Source organism: Salmo salar, chromosome 15 (assembly GCF_965601325.2).
Source record: "Salmo salar chromosome 15, fSalSal1, whole genome shotgun sequence".
NCBI classification, from domain to species: Eukaryota; Metazoa; Chordata; class Actinopteri; order Salmoniformes; family Salmonidae; genus Salmo; species Salmo salar.
Window position 1 is genome coordinate 102466336 of NC_138305.1, and position 27763 is coordinate 102494098.

The 27763-nt window shown below is 44.2% G+C and overlaps 1 protein-coding gene across 1 annotated transcript in view; it reads right to left on the reverse strand.

Moving 5' to 3' along the window:
• LOC106572725 (disco-interacting protein 2 homolog B-A) overlaps positions 1-26727 on the reverse strand; it is a 141165-nt gene extending 114438 nt beyond the window's left edge. The window contains exon 1 of the mRNA XM_082962231.1: positions 26472-26727. Coding sequence (XP_082818357.1) covers positions 26472-26556 — 85 coding nt within the window. The 5' untranslated portion in view covers positions 26557-26727. The remainder of the gene's footprint in view (positions 1-26471) is intronic.
• Between the last annotated feature and the right edge of the window lie 1036 nt (positions 26728-27763).

Genomic DNA, 27763 nt, shown 5'->3' on the forward strand with positions numbered 1-27763 from the left:
TACAGATAGCAACACACACAGAGATACGAGTGTTAGAAGATACAGATAGCAACACACACAGAGATACGAGTGTTAGAAGATACAGATAGCAACACACACAGAGATACGAGTGTTAGAAGATACAGATAGCAACACACACAGAGATACGAGTGTTAGAAGATACAGATAGCAACACACACAGAGATACGAGTGTTAGAAGATACAGATAGCAACACACACAGAGATACGAGTGTTAGAAGATACAGATAGCAACACACACAGAGATACGAGTGTTAGAAGATACAGATAGCAACACACACAGAGATACGAGTGTTAGAAGATACAGATAGCAACACACACAGAGATACGAGTGTTAGAAGATACAGATAGCAACACACACAGAGATACGAGTGTTAGAAGATACAGATAGCAACACACACAGAGATACGAGTGTTAGAAGATACAGATAGCAACACACACAGAGATACGAGTGTTAGAAGATACAGATAGCAACACACACAGAGATACGAGTGTTAGAAGATACAGATAGCAACACACACAGAGATACGAGTGTTAGAAGATACAGATAGCAACACTCACAGAGATACGAGTGTTAGAAGATACAGATAGCAACACTCACAGAGATACGAGTGTTAGAAGATACAGATAGCAACACTCACAGAGATACGAGTGTTAGAGACTGACTACTAGTCCTGCTTCTGGACTTCCTCTCATTACTCCCATTGTGACAAGGTTCACCCCATTAGGCCAACCATTACCCCTGCAGTCATCAAGGACCACACTGGCTACTACATAACATAACCCACTGCAACAGCACTAAGACTACCACTGGCTACTACATAACATAACCCACTACAACAGCACTAAGACTACCACTGGCTACTACATAACATAACCCACTACAACAGCACTAAGACTACCACTGGCTACTACATAACATAACATAACCCACTACAACAGCACTAAGACTACCACTGGCTACTACATAACATAACCCACTACAACAGCACTAAGACTACCACTGGCTACTACATAACATAACCCACTACAACAGCACTAAGACTACCACTGGCTACTACATAACATAACCCACTACAACAGCACTAAGACTACCACTGGCTACTACATAACATAACCCACTACAACAGCACTAAGACTACCACTGGCTACTACATAACATAACCCACTACAACAGCACTAAGACTACCACTGGCTACGACATAACATAACCCACTACAACAGCACTAAGACTACCACTGGCTACTACATAACATAACCCACTACAACAGCACTAAGACTACCACTGGCTACTACATAACATAACCCACTACAACAGCACTAAGACTACCACTGGCTACTACATAACATAACCCACTACAACAGCACTAAGACTACCACTGGCTACTACATAACATAACCCACTACAACAGCACTAAGACTACCACTGGCTACTACATAACATAACCCACTACAACAGCACTAAGACTACCACTGGCTACTACATAACATAACCCACTACAACAGCACTAAGACTACCACTGGCTACTACATAACATAACATAACCCACTACAACAGCACTAAGACTACCACTGGCTACTACATAACATAACCCACTACAACAGCACTAAGACTACCACTGGCTACTACATAACATAACCCACTACAACAGCACTAAGACTACCACTGGCTACTACATAACATAACCCACTACAACAGCACTAAGACTACCACTGGCTACTACATAACATAACCCACTACAACAGCACTAAGACTACCACTGGCTACGACATAACATAACCCACTACAACAGCACTAAGACTACCACTGGCTACTACATAACATAACCCACTACAACAGCACTAAGACTACCACTGGCTACTACATAACATAACCCACTACAACAGCACTAAGACTACCACTGGCTACTACATAACATAACCCACTACAACAGCACTAAGACTACCACTGGCTACTACATAACATAACCCACTACAACAGCACTAAGACTACCACTGGCTACTACATAACATAACCCACTACAACAGCACTAAGACTACCACTGGCTACTACATAACATAACCCACTACAACAGCACTAAGACTACCACTGGCTACGACATAACATAACCCACTACAACAGCACTAAGACTACCACTGGCTACTACATAACATAACCCACTACAACAGCACTAAGACTACCACTGGCTACTACATAACATAACCCACTACAACAGCACTAAGACTACCACTGGCTACTACATAACAACCCACTACAACAGCACTAAGACTACCACTGGCTACGACATAACAACCCACTACAACAGCACTAAGACTACCACTGGCTACTACATAACATAACCCACTACAACAGCACTAAGACTACCACTGGCTACTACATAACATAACCCACTACAACAGCACTAAGACTACCACTGGCTACTACATAACATAACCCACTACAACAGCACTAAGACTACCACTGGCTACTACATAACAACCCACTACAACAGCACTAAGACTACCACTGGCTACTACATAACATAACCCACTGCAACAGCACTAAGACTACCACTGGCTACTACATAACATAACCCACTACAACAGCACTAAGACTACCACTGGCTACTTCATAACATAACCCACTACAACAGCACTAAGACTACCACTGGCTACGACATAACATAACCCACTACAACAGCACTAAGACTACCACTGGCTACTACATAACATAACCCACTACAACAGCACTAAGACTACCACTGGCTACTACATAACATAACCCACTACAACAGCACTAAGACTACCACTGGCTACTACATAACATAACCCACTACAACAGCACTAAGACTACCACTGGCTACTACATAACATAACCCACTACAACAGCACTAAGACTACCACTGGCTACTACATAACATAACCCACTACAACAGCACTAAGACTACCACTGGCTACTACATAACATAACCCACTACAACAGCACTAAGACTACCACTGGCTACTACATAACATAACCCACTACAACAGCACTAAGACTACCACTGGCTACTACATAACATAACCCACTACAACAGCACTAAGACTACCACTGGCTACTACATAACATAACCCACTACAACAGCACTAAGACTACCACTGGCTACTACATAACATAACCCACTACAACAGCACTAAGACTACCACTGGCTACTACATAACATAACATAACCCACTACAACAGCACTAAGACTACCACTGGCTACTACATAACATAACCCACTACAACAGCACTAAGACTACCACTGGCTACTACATAACATAACCCACTGCAACAGCACTAAGACTACCACTGGCTACTTCATAACATAACCCACTACAACAGCACTAAGACTACCACTGGCTACTACATAACATAACCCACTACAACAGCACTAAGACTACCACTGGCTGACAATAACATGACCAGTTCAGCTGATATTCAGGAAGCAACTAAGACTGGACTAATTGTCACTACTGATTCTAATGGTAATCAGACACTTCCTCTAGGCATACTAAAAATGTTACACAATTTAGGCTATACATGTTACTAAACAATATTAGCCCTCCTATTCAAACTAATGTAAGGCTAAAACAAATCATATATGTTGTACAGTACAATGCTACAGCCTACTGAACTTTTCCTGACTTTTTAAACCACATCCATTCAGTGGTTTCATTCCCTTTGTTCTCCCTCGTTCTCTGGAGAGGTGAATTATGGGGGCACACACACACACACCACACACACACACCTCTGAGGCCGACATAAAGGATAAGGATCAGAGCCGAGGACTGAATTTTCACAAACCCTGTAAGGGAACATCAGTCCATAAAGATTTACACAGATATAACGTTGGTGAAATCAACAAGTGAATTCCTAAAATGTATCCCCAGGGAAGGAAGGGGCTTACAGTGGAAAGATAACAACATTGTTGAAATCACAACCAACAGATTCCTAAAGATTTTCCCTAGGGACATAAGCTACACATAGCAGAGAAAGTAGAGACACTGCACAACACCACCTAGCAAAATCAGCCCTACAACCCATGAAGTACACATGAAATTTCACAAACCAGTAACGAACCATACGTCAATAGGGATTGAGAGAGATAAAACATTGTTGAAATCAGCCACAGGATTCCTTTACACATATTAACAAGCACACAGTCCAGTGTGTTGTCCAGCACCCATTCAGACCTGGCTAAAACCCACGACATACGCACTGGTTTCATATTTAGAAAGTGACCAACTGCTGGGAAAATGCTCAGTGCTCTCTCCACACCCTCTCAAACAATTCACACTGATGACCACATCCAGGGAGCCTAGCCCGATGATTGAGAGACCGAGACCAAGAGAGGGAGGGGCAAGAAAGAGGATGAGAAAGGGAGAGAGAGCGAGCGTGCAAGACAGCGAGTGCGAGAGACACAGCTCGCGAGAGAGAGCGAGACACACACACACAGAGAGAAAGGAGAGAGAGAGAGAGCGACACACACACACACACACACGCACACAGAGAGAAATGAAAGAGAGAGAGAGACAGAGGGAGAGAGAGAGAGCGAGAGACAGACACACACAGAAAGAGCTTTGTTGAGGGTCTGCTATACAAATTTATTGAAAAGTGGTGTTGCGGGGAAAAAACATCAGACATTATAAAATCCATGTACACAAATAACAAGTGTGTGGTTAAAATTGGCAAACACATTTCTTTCCAGGGGGGGTGAGACAGGGATGCAGCATAAGCCCCACCCTCTTTAACATGTATATCAACGAATTGGCGAGGGCACAAGAACAGTCCGCAGCACCCGGCCTCACCCTACTAGAATCAGAAGTCAAATGTCTACTGTTTGCTGATGATCTGGTTCTTCTGTCCCCAACCAAGGAGAGCCTACAGCAGCACCTAGATCTTCTGCACAGATTCTGTCAGACCTGAGCACTGACAGTAAATCTCAGTAAGACAAACAATGGTGTTCAAAAAAGGTCTAGTTGCCAGGACCACAAATACAAATTCCATCTAGACACCGTTGCCCTGGAGCAGGTATTCCCAAACCCCAGGGGTACCCGCCATGCCGTCGAGGGTACGCCAAATAAAAAAAATAGAACATTATTTTCAAACAGAACATTTATATATTCCAACGGGGCTTTTCCTCGCCTTAGAAGCCTCGTTTCACTGCCAAAAATAAATTAAATAATCTAGTGTTCAGTGAAATAACAACACAATGTCAAATACAGCTAGCCTAGTCAAATAATTAACATCCAATCACATTAACCGTTACTCTCTCGCGGGAAACCTTCACACTTGAAGACATTTAGAAACGAAACACGACAATTTGAAAAATAAGCCACAGGAGATTTTAGAGCGAGAATAAAGATGACTTTCGAGCAGTAAGACATGTATAAGACATGCTGCTGGTGATTCTCTGATCCACCTCCACGCAGACGACACCATTCTGTATACTTCTGGCCCTTCTTTGGACACTGTGTTAACAAACCTCCAAACAAGCTTCAACGCAATATTCCTTCCGTGGCCTCCAACTGATTTTCAACCGATTGCTGCCGCACCCTCCAGCCCGACTAGCACCACTACTCTGGATAGTTCTGACCTAAAATATGTGGACAACTACAAATACCTAGGTGTCTGGTTAGACTGTAAACGCTCCTTCCAGACTCACATTAAGCATCTCCAATCCAAAATTAATTATTTCGCAACAAAGTCTCCTTCACTCATGCCACCAAACATACCCTCGTAAAACTGACCATCCTACTAATCCTCGACTTCAGCGATGTCATTTACAAAATAGCCCCCAACACCCTACTCAGCAAACTGGATGCAGTCTAGCACAGTGCCATCTGTTTTGTCACCAAAGCCCCATATACTACCCAGCACTGCGACCTGAATGATCTCGTTGGCTGGCCCTCACTATATATCCGTCGCCAAAACCACTGGCTCCAGGTCATCTATAAGTCTTTGCTAGGTAAAGCCCCGCCTTATCTCAGCTCACTGGTCACCATAGCAACACCCACCCGTAGCACGCGCTCAAGCAGGTATATCTCATTGGTCATCCCCAAAGCCAACTCCTCATTTGGCCGCCTTTCCTTCCAGTTCTCTGCTGCCAATGACTGGATCGAATTGCAAAAATCTCTGAAGCTGGAGTCTTATATCTCCCTCTCTAACTTTAAGCATCAGCTGTCAGAGCAGCTTACCGATCACTGTACTTGTACACAGCCAGTCTGTAAATAGCACACCCAACTACCTCATCCCCATATTATTACTTCCCCTCTTGCACCCCAGTATCTCTACTTGCACATCATCAACAGACGTGGCGGGCCTGGCACAGCTCCTGGTATATGTCTGTTACGTTTATGGGGGGGGTCAATTAAGGAAGACATCCTCTTCTGCAAACCACTGGAAACCAGGACAACATGAGAGGATATTTTTAAAGTACTGGACAGCTCTGTGATAAATGGACTTTGGTGGTCAAGATGTGTATCTGTACTGATGGCGCAAAAGCCATGACAGGGAGACATAGTAGAGTGGTAACGCGCGTGCAAGCAGTTGCTCCCGACACCACTTGGGTTACACTGCAGCATCCACCGAGAGGCTCTTGCTGCCAAGAGAATGCCTGACAGCTTGAAAGACGTTTTGGACACTACAGTGAAAATGGTTCACTTTGTTAAAGCAAGGCCCCTGAAGTCCAGGATATTTTCTGCATTACGCAATGATATGGGTAGCAACCATGTAACACTTTTACAACATACAGAAGTGCACTGGTTATCAAGAGGAAAAGTATTGACAAAAGACAAAATGTATTGAGAGACTAGCTTAAAGCTCTCTTTACGGACCATAATTTCCAATTGTCTGAAAGCTTGTATGATGACAAGTTTCTCACACGACTGGCCTACCTGGGTGATGTTTTTTCTCACCTGAATGATCTGAATCTAGGGTTACAGGGACTCCACACAACTAAACTCAGCAAAAAAAGAAACGTCCTCTCAACGTCAACTGCGTTTATTTTCAGCAAACTTAACTTCTCTAGGGTAGGGGGCAGTATTTTGACGTCCGGATGAAAGGCGTGCCCGTAGTAAACTGCCTGCTACTCAGGCTCAGAAGGTAGGATATGCATATTATTAGTCGATTTGGATAGAAAACACTCTGAAGTTTCTAAAACTGTTTGAATTATGTCTGTAAGTATAACAGAACTCATATGGCAGGCAAAAACCTGAGAAAAATCCAACCAGGAAGTGTGGAAATCTGAGGTTTGTAGTTTTTCAAGTGATTGCCTATACAGTATACAGTCACTTAGGGTTCACTTTGCACTTCCTAAGGCTTCTTTCTACTAGATGTCAACAGTCTTTAGAACCTTGTTTCATGCTTCTACTGTTACTGGGGAGAGAATAAGAGCCGACTCAACAAGTGGACTGCCTGAGGCAAATGAGTTGTTTACTGCGCGGTAACACAGGCGCGCCGTTCCTTCTTTTTCCTCTGTAATGAACACGCTATTGTCCGGTTGGAATATTATTGAATATTTATGATAAAAAGACCCTAAGGATTGATTGTAAACATCATTTGATATGTTTCTACGAACGGTAGTGGAACTTTTTGACTTTTCGTCTAGGGATTTGCGCTCGCGCATTGTGCATTTGGAATAGTGATCTGAACGCGCAAACAAAACGGAGGTATTTGGACATAAATATGGAGTTTATCGAACATTTCTTGTGGAAGTGGGAGTCCTGGGAGTGCATTCCGACGAAGATCAGCAAAGGTAAGTGAAGATTTATAATACTATTTCTGAGTTTTGTTGACTCCAGAACTTGGCGGGTAACTGTATAGCTTGCTTTGATGGCTGAGCTCTGTACTCAGAATATTGAACAATGTGCTTTCGCCGTAAAGCTATTTTGAAATCTGACACAGCGGTTGCATTAAGGAGAAGTGTATCTATAATTCTTTCAATATCTGTTGTAAATTTTCTCAACGTTTATGACGAGTATTTTTGTAAATTGATGTGCTCATTCACCGGAGGTTTTGGAGGCAAAACATTTTCTAAACATCACACGTCAATGTAAAATGGGGTTTTTGGATATAAATATGAACTTTATCGAACAAAACATACATGTATTGTGTAACATTGAGTCCTGGAAGTGTCATCTGATGAAGATCGTCAAAGGTTAGTGATTCATTAGCTGTATTTCTGTTTTTTGTGACGCCTCTCCTTGCTTGGAAAATGGCTGTGGTTTTTCTTGTCTCAGCGCCGTCCTAAAATAATCTAATGTTATGCTTTCGCCGTAAAGCCTTTTTGAAATCGGACAATGTGGTTGGATTAACGAGAAGTGTATCTTTAAAATGGGATATAATAGTTGTATGTTTGAGAAATTTGAATTATGAGATTTTTGTTGTTTTGAATTTGCCGCCCTGCTATTTCACTGGCTGTTGAATTGCGTGTCCCGCTATTGTGTGTGTGTGGGAGACAGCGTCCCACATACCCCAGAGAGGTTAACATGTGTAAATATTTGTATGAACATAACAAGATTCAACAACTGAGACATAAAATGAACAAGTTCCACAGACATATGATTAACAGAAATTGAATAATGTGTCCCTGAACAAAGGGGGGGGGGGGGTATCTGGTGTGACCACCAGCTGCATTAAGTACTGCAGTGCATCTCCTCCTCATGGACTGCACCAGATTTGCCAGTTCTTGCTGTGAGATGTTTACCTCACTCTTCCACCAAGGCACCTGCAAGTTCCCGGACATTTCTGGGGGGAATGGCCCTAGCCCTCACCCTCCGATCCAACAGGTCCCAGACATAGTCAATGGGATTGAGATCCGGGCTCTTCGCTGGCCATGGCAGAACACTGACATTCCTGTCTTGCAGGAAATCATGCACAGAACGAGCAGTATGACTGGTGGCATTGTCATGCTGGAGGGTCATGTCAAGATGAGCCTGCAGGAAGAGTACCACATGAGGGAGGAGGATGTCTTCCCTGTAACGCACAGCATTGAGATTGCCTGCAATGACAACAAGCTCAGTCCGATGATGCTGTGACACACCGCCCAGACCATGACGGACCCTCCACCTCCAAATCGATCCTGCTCCAGAGTACAGGCCTCGGTGTAACGTTCATTCCTTACAACAGGCCTACAAGACCTCAGTCCAGCATCTCTCAGCTTATTGCGGACAGTCTGAGCACCGATGAAGGGATTGTGCGTTCCTGGGGCAGTTGTTGTTACCATCCTGTACCTGTCTCGCAGGTGTGATGTTCGGATATACCGATCCTGTGCAGGTGTTGTTACACATGGTCTGCCACTGCAAGGACGATCAGCTGTCCGTCCTGTCTCCCTGTAGCGCTGTCTTAGGCGTCTCACAGGACAGACATTGCAATTTATAGCCCTGGCCACATCTACAGTCCTCATGCCTCCTTGCAGCATGTTCACACAGATGAGCAGGGACCCTGGCCATCTTTCTTTTGGTGTTTTTCAGAGTCCAGTAGAAAGGCCTCTTTAGTGTCCTAAGTTTTCATAACTGTGACCTTAATTGCCTACCGTCTGTAAGCTGTTAGTGTCTTAATTAACGACCGTGCCACAGGTGCATGTTCATTAATTGTTTATGGTCCCGTGTGGCTCAGTTGGTAGAGCATGGTGTTTGCAACGCCAGGGTTGTGAGTTCGATTCCCACGGGGGACCAGAATGGAGAAACATTTTTTTTAATGAAATTTATGCATTCACTACTGTAAGTCGCTCTGGATAAGAGCATCTGCTAAATGACTAAAATGTAAAATGTTTATGGTTCATTGAACAAGCATGGGAACCCGTGTTTAAACCAGATTCCAGAACATTATCGGTTGGCACATTCTGACAACAGGGTCGTGTTCATTAGGCACCAAATAGAACAAAACGGACTGAAACAGGGATGGACTACCAACTATGTCTAGTTTTTGCATTCTGATGCACACCGATTTAAAGGTTTTGTTTACGGTACGTGCCCTAACGAACACAACCCAGGCAAAGACAACAAGGCTGTAGTTTATAGAGCCATTGGGTGACCCCCAAATGGCGCCATAGGGCCCTGGTCAAAAATAGTGCACTATAGGGAATAGGTCGTATTTGGGATAGTCATTGAGTAAGGCTACATGCACACAATAATATGATTTTTGAGAACGTGGCATAAAATGTACTTTTTGGTCCACCAGCCACAGTGACAGGTAGATTTTAAAAGCATTATTATTTTACCAGCCAAAATATAAAAAAATTGCTGTAAAAATTACACCAACAAAACCCCCCAAAACAGATGAGCATGCTTTGTAATGTTTAAAGTTGTAACTCAAACACAGAAAAACAACCTAGCTTGGGAACAAAACTATTTAAATAGCCAAGAAACACAAGGACCAAGTCTCACTTCAGTAGACTTTCGTTTAAAGTAAATTAGACCAATTAGCCCCTAGCCAGGCAGTGATGCAGTGCAAGGTGGAATTGGCTATAGTTTATCAGCTATGAAACAAAACGGCAAACAGCTACTGCAGCATTTATTTGACTATAAATGTGATCATACTTGACTATTCGTATTCAGAAATGTGAGTGAAATGCTCGCACTGTGGAGCCCTGACCACCCACCAACGTGGCTGATGAAATAGACATCTTACCCATAAATGCCAAAATCTACCCGCATTTGGCAGCTGCTAATTTTACCTGCCCCGATTGGGAATAGTCAGATTAATATTATAGTTGGATTTAAACGTTTACATGCTTTGCAAAACGAACGATTTCCATAATAATGCTGCTTACATGGACACATCTGAACTCAGACTACCTGATGGGACTCAATGTCACACTGACCCTCCCTACTGTCTGATACATGTAAATCAGAGAACGTGGCAGTTGCATTTTAGTAACACAATGCCTCTCCTTTCTGCAGTGATGATAGATTTGTAACTTGTAAAATCTGGGTGTGAGTGACTGACTGGCATGTGGTGGTTATAGTGGTGGTAGGTGTCAGCACATGCCTATAGGAATCCGCTGGGCCTCTGACTGACTCCAAGGCAGTTTAGTTTAACACAGGGGTGGGAAAAGGATTTGGCTCGAGGGCCACATCAGTATTTCGAAATTCAACAGAAGGTCACTGAATTTTTTGGGACCGACTAGTTTGTCAAAATCAATTACAACGCACCACTCGATATAGGTCCATAACCACGCACCACTCGATATAGTTCCATTACCACGCACCACTCGATATAGGTCCATTACCACGCACCACTCGATATAGGTCCATTACCACGCACCACTCGATATAGGTCCATTACCACGCACCACTCGATATAGGTCCATTACCACGCACCACTCGCTATAGGTCCATTACCACGCACCACTCGATATGGGTCCATTACCACGCACCACTCAATATAGGTCCATTACCACGCACCACTCGATATAGGTCCATTACCACGCACCACTCGATATAGGTCCATTACCACGCACCACTCGATATAGGTCCATTACCACGCACCACTCGATATAGGTCCATTACCACGTACCACTCGATATAGGTCCATTACCACGCACCACTCGATATGGGTCCATTACCACGCACCACTCGATATAGGTCCATTACCACGCACCACTCGATATGGGTCCATTACAACATACCACTCGATATGGGTCCATTACCATGCACCACTCGATATGGGTCCATTACAACATACCACTCGATATAGGTCCATTACCACGCACCACTCGATATGGGTCCATTACCACGCACCACTCGATATGGGTCCATTACCACGCACCACTCGATATGGGTCAATTACCACGCACCACTCGATATGGGTCCATTACAACATACTACTCGATATAGGTCCATTACCACGCACCAATCGATATGGGTCCATTACAACATACTACTCGATATAGGTCCATTACCACGCACCAATCGATATAGGTCCATTACCACGCACCACTCGATATGGGTCCATTACCACGCACCACTCGATATAGGTCCATTACCACGCACCACTCGCTATGGGTCCATTACAACATACCACTCGATATAGGTCCATTACCACGCACCACTCGATATGGGTCCATTACCACGCACCACTCGATATGGGTCCATTACAACATACCACTCGATATAGGTCCATTACCACGCACCACTCGATATGGGTCCATTACCACGCACCACTCGATATAGGTCCATTACCACGCACCACTCGATATAGGTCCATTACCACGCACCACTCGATATGGGTCCATTACCACGCACCACTCGATATGGGTCCATTACCACGCACCACTCGATATGGGTCCATTACCACGCACCACTCGATATGGGTCCATTACCACGCACCACTCGATATAGGTCCATTACCACGCACCACTCGATATAGGTCCATTACCACGCACCACTCGATATGGGTCCATTACCACGCACCACTCAATATGGGTCCATTACCACGCACCACTCGATATAGGTCCATTACCACGCACCACTCGATATAGGTCCATTACCACGCACCACTCGATATAGGTCCATTACCACGCACCACTCGATATAGGTCAATTACCACGCACCACTCGATATAGGTCCATTACCACGCACCACTCGATATAGGTCGATTACCACACACCACTCGATATAGGTCCATTACCACGCACCAGTCGATATAGGTCTATTACCACGCACCACTCGATATAGGTCCATTACCACGCACCACTCGATATAGGTCCATTACCACGCACCACTCGATATAGGTCCATTACCACGCACCACTCGATATAGGTCCATTACCACGCACCACTCGATATGGGTCCATTACCACGCACCACTCGATATAGGTTCATTACAACATACTACTAGTTTTGGATGTTCAAGAGAGGCCTGGAATGTTTTTTTGTTTGCCCACAACAAAAATATTGAATGGGCTGATGTATTTTGCCCACTCCCGGTTTAGTTTACTCTCAAGTCAACACAACAAGCCGAGATACCGTACCTGTAGACTTCCAGTCATTGCGCTAACGCTAGTTAGCACTGGCTCGCGAAAGTACCACTAACTTCCTTCATACAAACATGGTATCCACAAATTCATCTGACTCCAGGTACATAGAACAGAATCTCGCAGTATCCCTTTAAGACAGAGTGAATCCAACTTCATGCCTCCCCATAATTCATCACCTGACATAGCTCTATGAAACATTCATGTGAATCAGGTGCATCCCACTCACTCACTCACTTAGGTGAACAGCTCCACAGTGACAGTGCCAGAGAACAGGTTTTGTCACTCTGCTGGGACTGACCTAGCTTTGTCCTGAAGGGGAGGCGCTGAGCCTAAATGCAGTGATTAGGCCTAATGCTAACTTCATGCATGGTTTAACAGTGAGAATATTTACCCTGTCTCTAAACATGTGGAAAGTCATGTTTTGTCAATCTCATCTAACCTAGTCCAAGAGAGAATATCTTCTGTCTCATGTTACAACAACGAGGCTAGAGCAATATTCTGTAGTGACGTTTTGAAGCGTGTGAATCTGCAAGCTACCGATCAAGGTTTGGATCCAAGAAAAGCTGGTCGTTATCAATTTGAAAGGAAAAAATGTGCGCTGCCTACTGTTTCATGCCAACTGAAGACAACCTGAACTTATCCAACCTGAGTTAACTCCTCCTCCTACCCATTCCCTGTCGACTCAACATGACCCAAGTGCTTCTTCCAGGAGGAACCCATTCCCTGTCAACTCAACATGACCCAAGTGCTTCTTCCAGGAGGAACCCATTCCCTGTCAACTCAACATGACCCAAGTGCTTCTTCCAGGAGGAACCCATTCCCTGTCGACTCAACATGACCCAAGTGCTTCTTCCAGGAGGAACCCATTCCCTGTCAACTCAACATGACCCAAGTGCTTCTTCCAGGAGGAACCCATTCCCTGTCGACTCAACATGACCCAAGTGCTTCTTCCAGGAGGAACCCATTCCCTGTCGACTCAACATGACCCAAGTGCTTCTTCCAGGAGGAACCCATTCCCTGTCGACTCAACATGACCCAAGTGCTTCTTCCAGGAGGAACCCATTCCCTGTCGACTCAACATGACCCAAGTGCTTCTTCCAGGAGGAACCCATTCCCTGTCAACTCAACATGACCCAAGTGCTTCTTCCAGGAGGAACCCATTCCCTGTCGACTCAACATGACCCAAGTGCTTCTTCCAGGAGGAACCCATTCCCTGTCGACTCAACATGACCCAAGTGCCTCTTCCAGGAGGAACCCATTCCCTGTCGACTCAACATGACCCAAGTGCCTCTTCCAGGAGGAACCCATTCCCTGTCGACTCAACATGACCCAAGTTGTTGCCACATACACCTCAACAACTACCTGTGTGGTAGGATGACACACACACACACACACACACACCTCCTGGGACAGAATCAAGTGGTGACAGCCGTGCCTCCTGGGACAGAGACGAGTGGTGACAGCCGTGCCTCCTGGGACAGAGACGAGTGGTGACAGCCGTGCCTCCTGGGACAGAGACGAGTGGTGACAGCCGTGCCTCCTGGGACAGAGTCGAGTGGTGACAGCCGTGCCCCCTGGGACAGAGACGAGTGGTGACAGCCTTGCCTCCTGGGACAGAGACGAGTGGTGACAGCCTTGCCCCCTGGGACAGAGACGAGTGGTGACAGCCGTGCCCCCTGGGACAGAGACGAGTGGTGACAGCCGTGCCCCCTGGGACAGAGACGAGTGGTGACAGCCTTGCCCCCTGGGACAGAGACGAGTGGTGACAGCCTTGCCCCCTGGGACAGAGACGAGTGGTGACAGCCGTGCCCCCTGGGACAGAGACGAGTGGTGACAGCCTTGCCCCCTGGGACAGAGACGAGTGGTGACAGCCTTGCCCCCTGGGACAGAGACGAGTGGTGACAGCCTTGCCCCCTGGGACAGAGACGAGTGGTGACAGCCGTGCCCCCTGGGACAGAGACGAGTGGTGACAGCCGTGCCCCCTGGGACAGAGTCGAGTGGTGACAGCCGTGCCTCCTGGGACAGAGTCGAGTGGTGACAGCCGTGCCCCCTGGGACAGAGACGAGTGGTGACAGCCTTGCCTCCTGGGACAGAGACGAGTGGTGACAGCCTTGCCCCCTGGGACAGAGACGAGTGGTGACAGCCGTGCCCCCTGGGACAGAGACGAGTGGTGACAGCCTTGCCTCCTGGGACAGAGACGAGTGGTGACAGCCTTGCCCCCTGGGACAGAGTCGAGTGGTGACAGCCTTGCCCCCTGGGACAGAGTCGAGTGGTGACAGCCGTGCCTCCTGGGACAGAGTCGAGTGGTGACAGCCTTGCCTCCTGGGACAGAGACGAGTGGTGACAGCCGTGCCCCCTGGGACAGAGACGAGTGGTGACAGCCTTGCCTCCTGGGACAGAGACGAGTGGTGACAGCCGTGCCCCCTGGGACAGAGACGAGTGGTGACAGCCGTGCCCCCGAGCTGACAAGGTAAGAAATCTGCCCCTGAACAAGGCAGTTCCTAGGCCGTCATTGTAAATAAGAATTTGTTCTTAACCAACTTGCGTAGTTAAATAAAGGTTAAGTACTTATTCAGGCCTTTGTCCACCCTAAAGAGAAACATGGGAAACATCATTGACTGTTCACAGTAGAGAAAAGGACAAAATGTTCACTAACACGGAGGTGAACACATTTGTGCCCAACATTTTTGAGAAATAAGCTTCTTGTTCGTATGGAAAATATCTGGGATCTTTTATTTCAGCTCATGAAACCAACACTTTATATGTTGTGTTTATATTTTTGTTCAGTATACATTGACCGTGTTTCCATCCACAGTTTATGCAAGTAAAGTCATAACGTATAAAAGAAAATCTAAACTCCATTGCACCTGTTTTTTCCGGCTGGGACAGACATCAGAGAGGAAGAGGGTCTAAGCTTGTCGCCTGCGTTCCCACCTTTAGGGAGGGACAGGAACATCGTCATTATATACAGATCTCTGGACAGATACACTTTTACGCCTGCTATGTTAGGTTAAATACATACAGATCGCATGAGAGCGGAATGTATACAACGACCAGAGGGACAGACAGTTACTGAAAGTATGGCTCATCTACTTTGAAGAACTAGTAAAATGATTGTCAGACAGCTCTGCAGTATATGTTGGCAGGCTAGCTAAACAGGATGACTACACACAGTACAGTATGGGGACATGACAGAGACAATGGAATATCTTCAATGTTTTGGCCATTTAATATTCACTATTTTTGGCTTTGGAATTTCCATTAAAAAGCTCTAAAATCATTTTAATGTCATTTCATAATGCATTTAATGGTTTTTTTTCTTATTATCCAAACCAATTTTTAATTTTTTATCAAACCGAAACAACCACAAAAAACACTAATCGCTCAGCACTATGTAAAAGCAAAAACATATATATTGTATTTATCGCAGATTTCAAAGTGCCATGTGCTATTTTCTGCAAAATCCTCTAGAAGGCAGAATTAAAAAGATATACTTGATACCAAATAGGACTGTGATTGAGGTTTTCCTCTCAAAATGTATAGAAAAACAACTAAATTGGATGCTCTAAGTCTACAACAATGCTTAGACCACATCAGGGACCATTTTCAATGGTCTGGGAAAAATCTAAAATCTTGTGTTTGGGAAGAGTAGTTTCTGGCTTGAGACAAATAATCATGATTCTACCAGGCCTTTCCATCTACCCAAAAACAGGCTGTAATGGCTACATGAAGTGGTAGACACATTGGCCCTATGCGTACTGCACACAGAAGGGATTGACATTCAGGTACATTTGCCAGTGGCACACCGGGCCAGTGCCAACTGAAAGCTACTGGCCCGAATGAAAAAAATACTGGCCCGGGTCAAGATCTGACAGGAAAGCGACTGATATGTGCATCATTACAATAGCAGGTGATTTTCATCTTTCATTTGCAGGCCGAGCAAGTAGCCTATACAGGGTTTATACAGACATTGGTAAGTCTCGCCATTTGAGATGTTGAAGAGTTATTGAAGGGTTACTGTATCATGTTTATAAACGAGAAACCAAGTTGATGACAACACATGGTTTTACCGCGACTAACGCAATACCCTTCAATACCCTTCAATGGAAATGGCAGTAAACAAACGAAAGCACCTACATCTCTCAAAAAACTGGTCAGAAATGAAAATCACAGAATAATTATATTGGAGCAGTAGAACTTCAAGACTTTTCAAGGACCATAGCCTAGAGGAAATGTCTGATTTTCAAGGACCATAGCCTAGAGGAAATGTCTGATTTTCAAGGACCATAGCCTAGAGGAAATGTCTGATTTTCAAGGACCATAGCCTAGAGGAAATGTCTGATTTTCAAGGACCATAGCCTAGAGGAAATGTCTGATTTTCAAGGACCATAGCCTAGAGGAAATGTCTGATTTTCAAGGACCATAGCCTAGAGGAAATGTCTGATTTTCAAGGACCATAGCCTAGAGGAAATGTCTGATTTTCAAGGACTATAGCCTAGAGGAAATGTCTGATTTTCAAGGACCATAGCCTAGAGGAAATGTCTGATTTTCAAGGACCATAGCCTAGAGGAAATGTCTGATTTTCAAGGCAGGCTATTCCATGATGACGGAATTGCGCATCGTAAATATTCAACCTAGACTTTGAACTTTTTAAATATCTGTTTTGCATAGCCATTATTTTCTTAGCATTTACTGGTAGATATAACTTGGAACATGTTTCTTACCACTGTCGGTCTTACCTCCACCCAACAACCATCTGTTAGAGGCCCCACTCGTGACAGCGAAGAGACAAATATGACCTTTTAAAGTTCATTTCCTGCAATTCTGCACATTTTGCCATGTGGCGTAGTGATAACGTTGCCATTTCAAGCAAGTTTGCTGCAATTCTACACATTTTGCCATGGGGCAGCATGAAGAAAATGCAGTTTTACAGCACATTTCCTGCAATTTTACCAGAGGGTGGAGGAAAATGTTTTTAATATCATAACAGATGATGAAATGGGCCTAACCCAGGTGGGTCATTTGACCATGCTTACTATCAATGTAGCTAGCTGGCCGCTAGACTAACTTACCAATCCAAATAAATTGCTGACATGGGCTAATTGAGTGACTGCTGATGCACAACCACATTGCACCTTGTGTATTTTATTACTGTATTTTATTACTGTATTCTATTACTGTCAACAGTAAGTTGAGACCCCGACTGAGTTCCTTTTTGTGAAATTGGCTTCAGAAATTGGCTTCAGTTTCAGGAATCTTTTTTTCATCAATTATATAACCAAGTTTAAAAAGGCATTGTTAAAATATTATTTTCATTGGCCGAAGCGGGCCACTGACGGGGATGATTGACTGGTCTGGAGGGTTTCCAAACCTCCCTGTATGTGGAACCCTGACACACACACACACACACACACACACACACACACACACACACACACACACACACACACACACACACACACACACACACACAGGGAGGCATTCCTGTGCCGTTGTTGCCTCTTAAGAAAGGTGGTTTATTTACATTACTGTTTGAATAAATCATGATGGTCGCCGTATCAAACCCTGAGTCTTGGCACAAAACAAGTCACATAAGATGCACTCTTGCCTGAATACAACAACTGCTTGTCAATTTGATATAGGCTAGCTAGCCCATTTCAATATGGTCTGAATTGGTGCAAGCTTTACTGTATAGCCTATGAACTCACAACAAGTGCTTGTTCCAAAAAGCTCTACTGTAAAAATACACTCACAAAAAGTGCTTGTTCCAAAAAGCTCTACTGTAAAAATACACTGACAAAAAGTGCTTGTTCCAACCAACATCTGGTACAAGAGTTAACAAGGCCCACAGTATCATGTCCAGTTGAGTCTAAAGCCCCTAGAGAGAGTAGGGGGATGCTTGGCCTAGCTTCAAGCTGGACATAATACATCTCTCTCAGCTTTTAAGTCCTTGTTACTAGTTATGGCCAGAGACTTTAACCGTACCTCTATATACACCACATAGACCTGGGTTCAAATACTATTTCAAACCTTTCAAATACTTCAAGTGTTTGCGCTAGCTTGCCTGGAGTCCCAAATGGGCTGTGTTTACAGATTTGGGACTAGATTTTGGGTCCATTTAACCAGGCAAGCCATGACGTCAACTTTTATTTAAACCCATGTCTGATACAGCAACAAAGCACAAGGCTCATCAGCTGTTAGAAAACTAGAGGAAGGAACGGTCTGTCAGTCACAAGCCTGTCATCTGTCTCAAGTAAAGCCCTCTAGGCTCTGGCTGGCAGGAAAACACAACATGCTACTGTACTGCAAGCTCAATCCCATCCACGTTGTCCACAGTTCAGTTCAGACAACTTGACCAAGGGAAGGAAGTGGAAGTTAAGGACCTTCCTTATTCTTGTTCTCCATCATGTCTTATCTACAGTGCTGTCACTAATGGTTGTAGTTGGACGTCACCTGGGTTCAAATAGCATTTTATTCTTGTTCTCCATCATGTCTTATCTACAGTGCTGTCACTAATGGTTGTAGTTGGACGTCACCTGGGTTCAAATAGCATTTTATTCTTGTTCTCCATCATGTCTTATCTACAGTGCTGTCACTAATGGTTGTAGTTGGACGTCACCTGGGTTCAAATAGCATTTTATTCTTGTTCTCCATCATGTCTTATCTACAGTGCTGTCACTAATGGTTGTAGTTGGACGTCACCTGGGTTCAAATAGCATTTTATTCTTGTTCTCCATCATGTCTTATCTACAGTGCTGTCACTAATGGTTGTAGTTGGACGTCACCTGGGTTCAAATAGCATTTTATTCTTGTTCTCCATCATGTCTTATCTACAGTGCTGTCACTAATGGTTGTAGTTGGACGTCACCTGGGTTCAAATAGCATTTTATTCTTGTTCTCCATCATGTCTTATCTACAGTGCTGTCACTAATGGTTGTAGTTGGACGTCACCTGGGTTCAAATAGCATTTTATTCTTGTTCTCCATCATGTCTTATCTACAGTGCTGTCACTAATGGTTGTAGTTGGACGTCACCTGGGTTCAAATAGCATTTTATTCTTGTTCTCCATCATGTCTTATCTACAGTGCTGTCACTAATGGTTGTAGTTGGACGTCACCTGGGTTCAAATAGCATTTTAATTCTTTCAAATTATACTTTGAGGTATTGGGGTGAGGTTTGAATTTGCACTTTGGAGACTATTCCATTGGTTAGGCTACATTGTGCAAGAGAGCTCGGTCAAAAGCTCCAAGCATTAGAAAAAAAAACAAGTAGGTCTAGACTGCTACTAAAAACTGGATGATAGCGTAGCACAGCAATGTGCTGATGTCCTTATTTTTCAGACTGTCCCCATTTCAATGCCTCTGAGGCTGAGGCTGTTTCTGTCTGTGTTTCTCTAGATCCACTAGCTCCCCTGCCTGCCTGCCTGGCTGCCTGACTGCCTGACTGCCTGGCTGGCCAGCCTAGATTGGAAGCAACTGGCAATAATCTGGACTGGCCACCGCAGCAGTAGTTGAAGAAGTCAGTAAGTAGGTAAGGCAGGACCTCATCGTATTGTTCACAAACACACACACACAAAGACACCACACGGACACCACACGGACACCACACGGACACCACATAGAGACACAGACACGCAGACACCACACAGACACCATACAGACACCACACAGACACCACACAGAGACAGACCACACAGAGACACAGACACCACACAGACACCACAGAGACACAGACACCACACAGAGACACAGACACCACACAGACACACAGACACCACACAGAGACACAGACACCACACAGACACCACACAGAGACACAGAGACCACACAGAGACACAGACACCACACAGAGACCACACAGAGACACAGACACCACACAGACACCACACAGAGACACAGACACCACACAGACACCACACAGAGACACAGACACACAGACACCACACAGAGACACAGACACCACAGAGACACAGACACCACACAGAGACACAGACACCACACAGAGACACAGACACCACACAGAGACACAGACACCACACATAGACACAGACACCACACAGACACACAGACACCACACAGAGACACAGCCACCACACAGACACCACACAGAGACACAGACACCACACAGACACCACACAGAGACCACACAGACACACAGACACCACACAGAGACACAGACACCACACAGACACCACACAGAGACAGACACCACACAGAGACCACACAGACACCACACAGAGACACAGACACCACACAGACACACAGACACCACACAGACACCACACAGAGACACAGACACCACACAGAGACACAGACACCACACAGACACCACACAGACACACAGAGACACAGACACCACACAGAGACACAGACACCACACAGAGACACAGACACCACAGAGACACCACACAGAGACACAGACACCACACAGAGACACAGACACCACACAGACACCACACAGAGACACAGACACCACAGAGACACAGACACCACACAGAGACACAGACACCACACAGAGACACCACACAGAGACACCACACAGAGACACAGACACCATACAGAGACACAGACACCACAGAGACACCACACAGAGACACAGACACCACACAGACACCACACAGACACCACACAGAGACACAGACACCACACAGACACAGACACCACACAGAGACACAGACACCACACAGACACCACACAGAGACACAGACACCACAGAGACACAGACACCACACAGACACACAGAGACACAGACACCACACAGAGACACAGCCACCACACAGAGACACAGACACCACACAGAGACACAGACACCACAGAGACACCACACAGACACCACACAGACACAGACACCACAGACACCACACAGAGACACAGACACCACAGAGACACCACAGAGACACCACACAGACACAGACACCACACACATGGCAGCAGAGCTCCTGTGCTTCTAGTTTCAGAAGATGTTAAAAAGAGAAAATGCAGAAAACTGTTTCCTATGGAACAATATGAAAGCAGCAACTGACAAACACCAGATTCAAATATCAACCGACCTCTGTCATGGCCTGCCTTAGCATCCCAAAACACCAACAATAAAGTAGCATTCCTGAGGCAACTCAATGAACCCTTGCTGACGAAGGCAAATACCTCAACAAGCAGAAAATAAGCCTAATGCTTCTGTAAACCATGAGAAATAAAGTTGGGACATGTCTCCACCATCAAGTAGGAGATACAACTCTTAGCTAGGCCAGGTCAGTCACGCCTAGTCATTCCTGGTTAAACACTAACAAACACAACACAGGGGCTTTGAACACACAGACACACACAATCTTCCCAACTATGTCTGACCCCTCCCTCCCTCCCTTCCTTCCTTCCTTCCTATAAGATCCGCTCATGCCACTGCAGCACACCATGGCTAGGTTACAAATGGCACCCTATATAGCGCATTACCCTGGTCAAAAGCAGAGCACTATAGGCTAAAGGGGAATATGGTGCCATTTTGGGACACAACCAAAGAGTCTAGTTGATGGCCTACTAACTGCCACCATGGCTGTGACCAGCTGAATGAGGCTCATTGTCCTCACTGGTCACTGGGGGCTTCACACACACACACACACACACACACAACTGGCTTGTTATTTAAGAGGACGCTTGGCTCGGTTCTCCTCTAAACAACCCAACAGCCATTTCCGCTCTGGTGCGGCTCTGTGGTGGTGGTGGAGGTGTTTGTTATGACCGAGGGCAGGCAGGTTGGGGGACAAAATACGGTTCTGTGTAACCACATTTCAATCCAAAGTCATACAGTATTTTAAAAATCACACCAGCTGTGACAGAAACAGGAAGTTAGGGTACAATTTTATAAAATGCAGACGGGTCATTTAATCATTCAACATGGTAGGATCTTTTTGTGTTGGTAAAATGAATTATGTGAGAAATGGCAGTGGAAATGCTTTTAATGAGCAAATATTGATTTAATAACCATCATATCGAAGTAAACTTGAAGTCACGTGATGGTGTGTGGTCCTCCCACACGACTCGGGAAAGCATGCAGTTTATTATGCTACAGATGAAATAAGTTCTGATGAACCTCACAGGGTGGTAAAAGTTGATGGTCCTTTCCAATAAATATCCAGGGTCTTATTCTGGTGACATGATGATCAATGCTTGACTGCTGTTTGATAAATAAACCTATTCTCACTATTATCCATAATAATCCCATTATGTAGACTAGCCTATCCGCACGGTCTTTCTGCACCACATCTGCCAGACGTTGGCTAGAGATCACATGACAAGACCAGAGTAGAAACATTTGCTATTTAACAGAACAGTTTTTGTAACAGAACAATCAGTAGAGTTAAATGCACTGGAAACACATTGACCTTTCGGTACATGGAACATAGGTCTTGACTAGAATACTGTATATACATATGAAGTGGGTAAAACAGTATGTAAACAATATTGAGGTGACCACTGCTCCATGTCCAGGTACATAGGCACCAGGGGTGCGTTTGTTATGTTGTGTGTGGCAGTTTGTTCTGAATGGCACGTTTCCCAGTGCGCACCATTCTTTAAAAGCCTTTTGAGGTACGTTTCCTCTGATTTGGTGAGTGTGGCCATTTAAAAAAATAACATTTGTAAAAATAATTTGCAGCACACCATACAACAATCAATCAACAGGCAGGCATAATCACACCGTTCTTCAACTGGCCGTTCAGGACAGTACTGTTACTGTTTCATTAAACGCTTAACACCGCTCCATCCTACTTAACGCATCCCAGGGCCAAACAATGATGTTATAGTGCAGCTGTTGGAGAGTGAGGGAGGGATGGGGGCCTGTGCCACATGTGGCCCCACACACAACAAACACTTCCCCGCCACAACTAACACACACAGCTCAAGCTCATATTGAGTGTGCCTAAGCAAATGAAGAAGCCTACATCATTGGGGTGTTAAAAGGTTACTCTCTCAGGTCAAGCCGTGCAGAGGGCCGAATGATATCACATCCTGTCCTACGGTAAATTGACTCATAGCAACATTTTAAATCCTAGAGACAACAGGTGAATGTACTGTATGATGGTGACTTGTATCAGTACTGACGTTTCATCACAATGACTGTCAAATCAAAATCAAGTCATATTGGTTACATACACATGTTTATCAGATGTTACTGCGAGGGAAAGGAAAGATTTGTGCTCCTAGTTCTGACAGTGCAGCAATATCTAACAAGTAATCTTAACAATTCCACAACAACTACCTAATACACACAAATCTAAGTAAAGGAATGGAATAAGAATATATACATATGTGGCTGTCATCTACCATTCTGCAGTCACAAACCCACACAGTGAGAAGAAGCAGGTTGTGCAATGCAGAATTACTCGACTGAAACCCCCACATTCCGTTAATACAGCCACTGACTGGTAATGTTACCGCCAGTCTCAGGTTGACACAGGAACATACTGGTTCTAGACACCAACCGTGAGTTGATGGTCAAGAAGATGCATGGATTACCAAATTTAGCAGATGAGAAGATGCATGGATTACCAAATTTAGCAGATGAGAAGATGCATGGATTACCAAATTTAGCAGATGAGAAGATGCATGGATTATCCAAATTTTGCAGATGAGAAGATGCATGGATTACCAAATTTTGCAGATGAGAAGATGCATGGATTACCAAATTTTGCAGATGAGAAGATGCATGGATTACCAAATTTTGCAGATGAGAAGATGCATGGATTACCAAATTTAGCAGATGAGAAGATGCATGGATTACCAAATTTAGCAGATGAGAAGATGCATGGATTACCAAATTTAGCAGATGAGAAGATGCATGGATTACCAAATTTAGCAGATGAGAAGATGCATGGATTACCAAATTTAGCAGATGAGAAGATGCATGGATTACCAAATTTAGCAGATGAGAAGATGCATGGATTACCAAATTTAGCAGATGAGAAGATGCATGGATTACCAAATTTAGCAGATGAGAAGATGCATGGATTACCAAATTTAGCAGATGAGAAGATGCATGGATTACCAAATTTAGCAGATGAGAAGATGCATGGATTACCAAATTTAGCAGATGAGAAGATGCATGGATTACCAAATTTAGCAGATGAGAAGATGCATGGATTACCAAATTTAGCAGATGAGAAGATGCATGGATTACCAAATTTAGCAGATGAGAAGATGCATGGATTACCAAATTTAGCAGATGAGAAGATGCATGGATTACCAAATTTAGCAGATGAGAAGATGCATGGATTACCAAATTTAGCAGATGAGAAGATGCATGGATTACCAAATTTAGCAGATGAGAAGATGCATGGATTACCAAATTTAGCAGATGAGAAGATGCATGGATTACCAAATTTAGCAGATGAGAAGATGCATGGATTACCAAATTTAGCAGATGAGAAGATGCATGGATTACCAAATTTAGCAGATGAGAAGATGCATGGATTACCAAATTTAGCAGATGAGAAGATGCATGGATTACCAAATTTAGCAGATGAGAAGATGCATGGATTACCAAATTTAGCAGATGAGAAGATGCATGGATTACCAAATTTAGCAGATGAGAAGATGCATGGATTACCAAATTTAGCAGATGAGAAGATGCATGGATTACCAAATTTAGCAGATGAGAAGATGCATGGATTACCAAATTTAGCAGATGAGAAGATGCATGGATTACCAAATTTAGCAGATGAGAAGATGCATGGATTACCAAATTTAGCAGATGAGAAGATGCATGGATTACCAAATTTAGCAGATGAGAAGATGCATGGATTACCAAATTTAGCAGATGAGAAGATGCATGGATTACCAAATTTAGCAGATGAGAAGATGCATGGATTACCAAATTTAGCAGATGAGAAGATGCATGGATTACCAAATTTAGCAGATGAGAAGATGCATGGATTACCAAATTTAGCAGATGAGAAGATACATGGATTACCAAATTTAGCAGATGAGAAGATGCATGGATTACCAAATTTAGCAGATGGGAAGATACATGGATTACCAAATTTAGCAGATGAGAAGATACATGATTACCAAATTTAGCAGATGATTCTGACAAGTGTGGTTTTGATATTCAATCATGGATATGTAAGAGAATACAGACTAATCAATGACTTTACATATAGAACAGCTATGAACTGATTGATTTGAATGATTAAACAGACTAGTAGGAGACCGTCAGACAAGAGAACCCACGGCCGAACCATTCTCTTTCTGTCAATGCAATGCTAACAGAAAAGGGTTGCTAGCTGGCTAGCCATCCAGACATTACTGGCTGAATATGATTGTGTGTCTATATTAGCTTCAAATGTTGCTATTCACCTTGTACACTAAGATAAACATAATGCATAGTGCTAATTTGATCGATACCGGTGTGGGTTAGCTAGCAAGCTACATGGTGTGAATTTGAATTCAGTCCCCTACGTTAGATTCATCACCCTCCTTACCTTCCGATAGCTCCAATTCCAACTCCGCCAAATGGTCTCGAACCTCTTTTGGTATACCGGAGAAATCCACGCCACGGTCCGCCATGACGTAAAAACAATACAACAAAGTGTGCTTTAAGTAAAAACGAAATCTCTTCTATTTCAAAATGCTGTCTTCAAAACACGAAATATGTATTTGAATTGAAGTGCCGATCCATCGCGACGACTGCTCCCTCCGCCGTAACAGGGAGAATTCACCAATGACAAATAATGAACGGTCAGGCGATCTACCGTCTTTACTCTAATCTCACTAGCGGCATGGCAAATTACTGCACCCGAAACATGCTCTATGTCGACACATACAGCTTGTCCTCCCTCTCGTGTTGATCTGGAGATGTTACAACTGTGTACAATAAAACGGATTATATCGTACAGTTGTAAATCCTACATTTGCACCAGTACAGTTTCATTTATAAACGTAATTGGTATGACACACTAAAGATAACATGGGTGAGTAGTCATATACTTATACCAACGTGTGGCCTCGCTGGCCTACCATCTCATATGCTTCTCGGTGTGCATCATAGAGTAGACTGTATAAGCACCCGATATCATTGCAATCAGTCGATATCATCATAAATCAAGCGGTATGAATCAGACAGTGGGGCGCCGCCTGACCCAGTAGTTGGTCAAAATGTTCAAATCAACGTGCTTCTACACCTGCATTGCTTGCTGTTTGGGGTTTTAGGCTGGGTTTCTGTACAGCAGTTTGAGATATCAGCTGATGTAAGAAGGGCTATATAAATACATTTGATTTGATTTGATTTGATAGAACAATAGAGTAGAGGATAGAGCAGTAGAGTAGAGGATAGAGCAGAGGATAGTGCAGTAGAGTAGAGGATAGAGCAGTAGAGGATAGAACAGTAGAGTAGAGGATAGAACAGTAGAGGATAGAACAGTAGAGTAGAGGATAGAACAGTAGAGTAGAGGATAGAGCAGTAGAGTAGAGGATAGAACAGTAGAGTAGAGGATAGAGCAGTAGAGTAGAGGATAGAACAGTAGAGGATAGAACAGTAGAGTAGAGGATAGAACAGTAGAGTAGAGGATAGAACAGTAGAGGATAGAGCAGTAGAGTAAAGGATATAACAGTAGAGTAGAGGATAGAGCAGTAGAGTAGAGGATAGAGCAGTAGAGTAAGGGATAGAGCAGTAGAGTAGAGGATAGAGCAGTAGAGTAGAGGATAGAGCAGTAGAGTAAAGGATAGAGCAGTAGAGTAAAGGATAGAGCAGTAGAGGATAGAACAGTAGAGGATA